The sequence below is a fragment of the Acanthisitta chloris genome, unplaced genomic scaffold (genome assembly GCF_000695815.1).
Source record: "Acanthisitta chloris isolate BGI_N310 unplaced genomic scaffold, ASM69581v1 scaffold34098, whole genome shotgun sequence".
NCBI lineage: Eukaryota > Metazoa > Chordata > Aves > Passeriformes > Acanthisittidae > Acanthisitta > Acanthisitta chloris.
Genome location: NW_008685951.1, coordinates 19,928 through 27,991, shown reverse-complemented (window position 1 = coordinate 27,991; position 8,064 = coordinate 19,928). Strand labels below are relative to the sequence as shown.

At 54.0% G+C, this 8,064-nt stretch overlaps 1 protein-coding gene across 1 annotated transcript; it reads right to left on the bottom strand.

Annotated features, from left to right (window-relative positions):
• Positions 1-354: 354 nt before the first annotated feature.
• On the bottom strand, positions 355-7,715 carry ASB10 (ankyrin repeat and SOCS box containing 10). The gene is made up of 5 exons (XM_009079948.1): positions 7,418-7,715; positions 3,255-3,522; positions 2,213-2,717; positions 810-923; positions 355-540 (listed from the first exon to the last, which is right to left on the bottom strand). The coding sequence occupies exons 1-5, from the start codon at positions 7,713-7,715 to the stop codon at positions 355-357; spliced, it is 1,371 nt and encodes a 456-aa protein (XP_009078196.1).
• Between the last annotated feature and the right edge of the window lie 349 nt (positions 7,716-8,064).

Here is an 8,064-nt window from a genome sequence, read left to right as displayed (position 1 = left end):
ACTGATTCAAGGGAAATGCACTACTGGTCTATATATCCTGATATCCTACAACTAAGCCTGTGATCCATGCAGTGTGCTTGCTCCTTGTTCCACAAAATGCCCTAATCCCCCATATCCTCCTTTTCTTAGTTTGGAGCATGTCCTGATTACTATGGACAAATGGAATGCTCCAAATAGGTGCATGAGGTAGAGCACAAGGCTGGCTGGGACTGAAAAATGACAAAAAGCTTAGCACAGAGGGCTGACCCTGGCAGGAGAGGGCGAGGGGAAGGAGGTGGCTGGGAAGGCACTGAGTGCATTGATGGGAATGGAACATCTGCACAAAAAGGCGCAGCAGGACTGGAACCACAGCCCCTAGTAGAGAACGTCCTCGAAGCCGAGCAGCAGGAACCGGTGCAGGGCACTTGGCAGGTGCAGCTGGGACAGGACTGGAAGCAGCCGACCCTCCAGGAGGGTCCTGAGGGTGCAGCGAGCCAGGTGCTGCAAGGAGCGAGGTCTGTGCTCCAGGGAGAAAAGCGACTGGTAGAAACGTGGGTATTTCTACAGAGAGAAGAGAGGACCAGAGACAAACAAAGGTGAAGATATCACCCTGGGAACAGAGGTAGAACCAGACACCCATTTGCCTTAGTCACTATGGTGCATTTCCCTGTCCCAAACAGCACCATCCATGTGTCTGGCAATCCGTCTGCCCAGCCCCTGCCCTGCCCTGCCCTGCCCTGCCCAAGACCTCCCAGCCCCAGCTGTCCTTGGCACCCCCTGCCAGAGCCTGGATGTGTTCTCCAGCCAGCGGCAGGCATTCCTTCCCTCACCTGTACAACCTCTGCTGGAACTGCTTCCACCCAGTCCTCAGAGACACGCACGTGGGTGTAGCTGTTCACCAGGGCCTCGATGACACGTGGGCAGGTGTGGCAGTACCGCAGCACCTGAACACAGGGAGGGAGAAAGCAGGTGAACAGCGTCATCGGGCAAGGTCCTACAAGCCCCACTGTCACCTCCTAAGATGCTGGAAGGACTCATGTCCTTCCCTCATGCCAACCCAGGAGAGCAAAACCACGGCAGGTGTAAAGGGCTAGAGCATCCCTCCTGCAAAGAGAGTGACTGAGCCAACATGCACAGCATGGCTGCCTTCAGCACAACTGGGTCCTCACAGCCTCTCCTCAGACACTGGGACCAGTGCAGACGGCTGGGATGATGAACTGCATCAGCCTCACTGCTTAAACATAAATGCTCTGCTTTATGCCAGGCTCCTTTCCTCACATGTCAATAGTTGGAGCATGAGCTGTTCTGGGGCAGGAACTGGCACCGGTGTTATGAGTATCTGGACCACAGCACACTGTGCCTCTGTTGAGGGCTGCACCAGGGTCCCAGGGATGCAGGATTGTTCTTGTTCAGCATGGGGCTGCAGAAACATCCTGTCCCCATGTCCTAAGCAGTGCTGCATCCGTGCCAGGAGCTGCACAGAGGCCCAGAAGATGTCACACATATTTGTACAATGCGTCTCTGGTGTGTCCCATGTCCGTGCAGGTGCAGGTGACACACTGATGCCGTGTACCTCACACCAGTGCGGCCTTTGGAGCACACCCCACCCAGGTGAGGTGTAGCTGCACAGAGGCAGATCCCCCTGGCTCCAGGCTCCCACTCCCCATGGCCCAGGCCAGCAGTAGCTGTCAGAGTCTATTCTGGCTGTACCAGTGATCCTCATTATCTGGCGTTAATAGGAGATTAATTAGTGTTAATTGTTGATTTTCCTGTATTTTCCCAAAGGGGAGAGCAATCTGCTGATCTCCGGGCTGAGTAATTATTGCACTGCTCAGGAATTAAGACAGGAAATTAACCCTTTGTCTGCTGGTGTTTTACAGAAACAGCAGGAGCTGGAGGGTGTGCCCCTGAGAGGAAACACCTCCAGTAGAAAGGGAACAAGAATTTACAGAGCAAGTAATTATGTAAACTGGGTGAGTACTGTCCACACAGCCTAGCAGACAAAAGCAGGAGAATCCTACAGGAGAACATACCTCAGAAGCAAACACCAAGGATTCCCATACCAGTAATGCCATTTCTTCCTCCCCAGCCCCTGTGCAGAGCAGGGCAGGACAGTGAGCAGGTTGGTATGGAACAAGCCCTGCCGTGACAGGAGAACTCTCGCTTGCACTGGGGCCCTGATGTTCACAGCCTTCCCCTCCCACCACACCGCAGGCACCGCTGGAGCTCACACCTTGAGGAGGGAGCCTGGCCAGATGCGGACGGCTCCATGGTTGAGCAGGGCTTGCACCACGAGCTCCGGGTGATGCTCTAGCTTGTAGGCAGTTACTTGAAGGATATTATGCAGGGCTGTGTTGCCACCATAGTTCATAACATTGACGTTGGCACCCCGGGCCAGCAGTAACTCTGTGATTTGAGCATTGGCATTCTTGCAGGCCAGGTGAAGTGGGTGCTGCCGGTCCCGATCCTCAGCGTTGATGCTGGCACCACTCTCCACAAGCAGCTGGCACACCCGGTAGTAGCGGTCCATGTCCTGGGGCTGATGGCGCTGAGCACAGGCAGCATTCAGTGGTGTTTGCCCCTCCTTGTTCTTTGCTTCCAGCTCTGCCCCATGGTGCAGAAGCAGCTGGACGTGCTCTGCCAGGCCGTGCTGTGCCGCCACATGCAGTGCTGTGTCCTCCTCCTCCTCCGTCCGACTGTTTGTACTGGCACCGTGCTGCAGCAGCTGCCGGACACACCTGTGTGAGCCAAGGTGACTTGGTGACAGTCTTTCATGTCCAGCTTCCATACTACCCCTCAGCCTCCACATCTATACCACCCCACAGCTTTCACTTTTCCCGAGTCCAAAAATCCCTGCTCCTCATGACCTGGAGCAGCAATATTAAGCCAGGATGACCAATGAGCAGAGATACTGACACCCTAATCCAAGTGAACTCTCCACAGGTCTTTATAAGTGTCATTGCACCCAGTGTCTGCTCATCCACACAGTGGATTCGCTTGGGGATGCCTGAAGCATCGCAGTGTGACCATTGGCTCCGTGGTGCTAGTGGGCAGCTGGACAGCAGCACCTGGCTCAGCTGTGTCCGCTGAGGACTCGAGCTACAGTCACCTGTTTGACCTCAGAGGTGACCCAGGCTCAGGAAGAGGAACCAAGACCACTCCATTCAGCAGCCACTGCTGCACCCACCAGCCCACCTGCAGGGATGAGGAGGGACCCCTGTTACATGGGATGAGGCTTAAGGAGGAGTGAGGCCAGCCCCCTGGGCAGGACTCACTCGATGGAGTCTGGGCTCTTGCAGAGGTGCAGGGGTCTGTAGCCATCCTCAGAGACAGCCTCGGGGTCAGCTCCGGAGCTGAGCAGCAGGCGCACGCAGTCGGTGCTGGCGGCTGCACAAGCCTCGTGCAGGGCAGTTTTGCCCCCCGGAGCGAAGTCGACGGCAGCACCCCGGAGCAGCAGGAGCCGTAGGCAGTCAGTGTAGCCCCGGCTGGCCGTGATGTGCAGCGGTGTGGTGAGCTCCTGCTCGTAGCTCAGAGACCACAGTCCTACAGGAAAAGAGAGGTCAGGGAGCCACATCCAGCAACAGTGCACAAAGACCTGCTCTTTCCTCCGGTTTCCTGATGTAGCTCCCCCCACACTCCAAAGGACTCAGGTTTCCCCTCAAGAGATTGCCAGTCCCTTCCCTGCAAGGTCCCTGTATTTGGACTGGCTTGCCAAAGGCCTTCAGGCCTCCCAGTCATGCTGACAGGGAGCTCCAGGGAGCTCAGGGCAGAGGCTCTTCCTAGGCAGTGTGCTCTTCACCTGCAGCTCAGGTGAGCAGTGTTCTCCTCACCTGCAGCTCAAGTGGGCAGTGTGTTCCTCACCCGCGACTCAGGTGGGCACACAGGGTTTCTGTTGTCAGGAGCACAGTGGACAAAGGGCCTGGGGCACCAATGGGGCTGAAGGCAATGAGATGTCTGAGCCAAGTACCATGCAAAAAAACCCCATAAGGAACCAGGCAGTAAAACAGAGAGGTGTCAGAGCTGGCTGCCGTGCACACAGGAGACTCAGACAAGCCCTGAGCAGGATGCAGGCAACAAGCTTCAGCAGAGATGGACATCTAGGGCCTAGGAGAGAGCAAGGGACTGAAATGTGCCAGCTTTCAAAGATGCTGACCCAGCTGGAACCATCGCTGAGCTGGTGCAGTCTGCTGGCAAACAGCCTGCAGATGCTACAGGAAAATAGCTCCTTAAACTGTGCTTCCTGCTGCCTGTCCAGGCTGGGCTGGAGGGCACATCCCAGGCTGCATGGCATGTTCAACACTACATCCTCTCAGTTCCTTCTTGCAGAAGCAGCATGCAGTCTACTGTGTTTCCCAGGGCGAGGTTCAAACTGAGGAACTAACTAAGGGCTGTGACAATTCCCTGTCCAGCACAACCTGCAGCAGGACCCAGCAGCCCCGTGCAGGCTGCACACACAGCACAGGCATGCTGGGGTGAGCTGCAGGGCTGGTTGCAGAGGACCACCCAAAACTTGATTCTCCTTTGCCCCTAGGGGAACCCAAGCAATTCCCAAGCACTTGCACAACTCCTGTGGGAAGGGCCAGGTTCCCTAGATGCACCCCATGCCCCCAGACATACACACGCCCTTCCACAAGGAGCACACGATAACCGGAACACATCCCTGTGCTCTCACTCCCATTCACACTCCTCTGTAACCCAAACAGTACCTGTAACACACAACCCCAGCAGAGGAATGCCCCTCAGCACATGGCACAGGCTGAGCCCTGCTGTCTGCCCACCCACTCCCCTGCATACTCAGTCCACGGGTGTTGAAGCGGTAGTTCTTCCACTCTTCCAGGTCACTGGTGTCAAACACAGTGCTGGGGTACAGGTTGTTGTGAGGGTTGCTGAGGATCTCGGCCACAGTCCCCTGATCCCCAGCCAGCAGGGCCTGCCAGTACAGCTGGGCTGGGCCGTCTGCCTGCCGTGTGCGGATGCACTCCTGGATCTTGTCGCCTTGGCCTGTGATGCTGTCCATGACAAACACCCAGACTCTCCTCAGAGACCAGGGCAGGACCTGCTGACACAGCCCCACCAGTGCCCTGTGTTCTGGTCGAGGGGCTGCCTGCCTGCCTGGGGCGTTCTGCACAGAGCAGGAGCATGTCATACCCCTCTTTGGCCCAGGCTGGGCACAGCTCAGGTCTCAGTTGTTCTATTTTGGGAAACCTTGTGACCAAACACTGTGGCCAAGAGGCCAATAAGGGCTCTCTACTCAGGCAACAGTACCTCTACAGTGCCCTGCTGTGAAGGGAAAGCCCCCAGGCAGGATAGGGGAGCCTCAAGGGTAGAAATGAGGACAGGACATCACTAAGACAACAGAGAGGGAAGTTGTCTCGTGCCCAACCAGCCTGTCATTGCCCAGTGCTGCCCAGACCACAACAGCATGACCCCATCAGCCTTCTGCTCCATACACATCTCCATGCCTTCACCCATCCCTCAGCTCCTTGCACATCTCCAGCACTGCACATCCACTTGACAGTTCCACCCAAGCCTTTGGCACTAGTCAGGTATTCAAACAAGCCACAGGACAGCTCTTTTTAATTAAAAGCCAAAGGAGAGGTACAAATAGGCACAAAGATGGGAAACACAGAGGGTATTTATCCTTTAGATCTCTTCCTCCTTTTTCTAGATATCCAACCAGACTTGCAGAGAACCCCTGCCTGACTTTAGTGCTCCTTTTCCATCATCAGACAGTCCCCCCACTCAGGGTTGCTCACTGCTGTCCTGTCACCTGAGATGGAGCTTTCCTCTGGCCCCACTTGGCTGCATGCAGTCACCCTGCCCACCTTGGTCACAGAACATCACTTGTTACTCCAGGGCATCAAGACAGCGTGCATTTTGTTCACATTGTGTGTTCTAGAGAACACATCAAACTGCATTGAAGCCTAGTTGTGTTCAGTTTAATATTGTGTCGTGGAACCACTCAGATTATGCAGCTAAACACAAGTTAAGTGACCCCAATAGACACCAAGCAACAATTACCAGGGGATCAGAGCAGAGTGTAAGACAGGGAACTTTACTCTTCTCAGTAATGAAAATAAATTAGCAAGTTCTGTACTGACAGTCTCCAGCTTGCTCTGTCTGTGTAGACTTCACCTTGTCTGACTGAAATGTAGCCTGTGAAAGGGTAAAAAGAGGGAATGACTTGCCAGATATTCTTAGCGAATGGGACACGATTTCCCTCCCAAATTTAAGCAGGTATCCCATGAAAGCTTGAGGTTCCCAGTCACAAAAGTATCACCAAGGAGGCAGAAGACTGTGTGAACTAGCTTCGGTGACACCAGACACTTTACACTTCCTCTGGGCTAGTTAAAATATCAATGGGCGTGTCTTGGGAAAGACCAGGTCACTAGAACCTACTTTTAAGGTCACTGGCTGGGTCAGCTTTAAGAACCTGTCCTTACAGGCCCATGAGATACAGAGCCAGGCCTTGGGTAGCATGAAGGCTTAGTTTTTGTTCTATACCCTTATCTGATAAATTTGGCAGCATGTTTTTGTTCTGTTCTTGATGAATGGTCTTGTTTGATTGTTTTTTTCATCTTGAAACTTTGGTGATAAGGGCAGTTTCTGTGTGAGGTTGTTTTAAATCGCCCGTTCTGTTTTCTTTGGGGCACAAACTTCACAGCCAGCCTTCTGTGGAAGAGGATGGTATAGTTATGGCCTCTCCACACCTGAAGCTCTTAAATTCTGTGAGTCTACCTGCACCGCATCACTTATGGACAGCAGCAAGGACAAGGGCATGTCCAGGCTGCTCAGGACAGCTCTCCCTTGAAGACATCAGCTACGCTGCTTACTGAAAAGCTCACAGATGACACTGATGAGAAGGTAAGTATAAGCAAGCAGAGAATATGGCAGCATGTGTGGTAGCCACAAGATGTGCCTGGGTGAGGTACAGGGACATGTACAGATGGGAGGAAACACAAAGGATGATCATCTCCTACCTCCTGTCACTCAGGACAAGCTTGCTTCCACCATCTTTCTGGTAAGCTGGCTTCCTGCTCCCCTTACTGAATCCATCTCATGGAACAGAACAGCTTTCTGATGCCTTCTCACCCATGCACTCTCTCCACTTCACACATATTTCACATCCATCCCAGCAATCTCAAACAAGACAATCCTGAAGATGTGCCTCTCTGGCAGCCATTCTAAAGGCCCTATTCTCACCACTTCCCAGTAGATCTGCCCCTGGACACCTTTGACAAGCCTGCTACCATTTGTTCCACAGCTCTGGAACCCTTCTTCCTTATCCAAAAGCCATTATTCCCAAGTCCCTCTTCCACCACTCTTTCTCCACCACTGCAGATTCCTCTCAACACTTTTCTAAAGTGCCTGTGCCCCTTTTCCTGGGCCCCATCCTGGGCACTTTCAATCCCCCCACATCACAGCCTTGCACACCCACCACGTTTCCTGCTAGTCCAGCGCAGCTCATCGCCCCTGGTCTCAATGATGAGATTGATGGCTGCGCTCTTGGTGAAGTACTTCTGCACCATGTCCAGGTCTCCAGTGAAGAGTGCATTCTGGACCAGCAGATCCCGGCACTCCAGTGGCTCCAGGCGGCTGTGCTGGCATCCCTGGCCAGCTGGGCTCAGGCTGCGCTCACTGTGGTGGTACAGGGACCTTACATTGTGAGAAAACTTCCACTGATCTGGCTGCAGCAAGTGTTGTGTGGCAGAGCCGAGGGGGAAGGTGCAGTCCATCATGGAGAACAAATTGGGTGAGTGTGAGCCACAGAGTAAATTAACTGCTACAGGAGAGACCTTCTTGTCCAAGGGTTTGTCCTTTGCAGATTGCCCCTAGCTTCCAGTTCCCCAGAGTGTGGCTGGACTCTGGCACGGGCCTGACTCACCCAGTATAAATAGTCCAGCTTGGCAGCTGTCCATCACCACCTCCCCTTCTTCCAAGAGCTTATTTTCAGCTGCTGGGTGCAATCACCAGCACATGGTTGGCACAGGAGAGGGGTATCAGGCAGCCTGGAAACACTCTCTACGTGCTTGTTTGCTCTGCAAAGTCCCTGCTCCACACTGTGCTCCCACTGGGAAAGGGACA

Excerpts from the sequence above, each read along its gene's own strand:
- ASB10 (XM_009079948.1), bottom strand. The coding sequence starts at position 7,715 with ATGGACTGCACCTTCCCCCTCGGCTCTGCCACACAACACTTGCTGCAG. Across the intron at positions 924-2,212 it reads GGCCAGGCTCCCTCCTCAAG|GTGCTGCGGTACTGCCACAC; the intron begins GTGTGAGCTCCA and ends CCCTGTGTTCAG. Across the intron at positions 541-809 it reads TTCCAGCAGAGGTTGTACAG|AAATACCCACGTTTCTACCA; the intron begins GTGAGGGAAGGA and ends TTCTCTCTGTAG.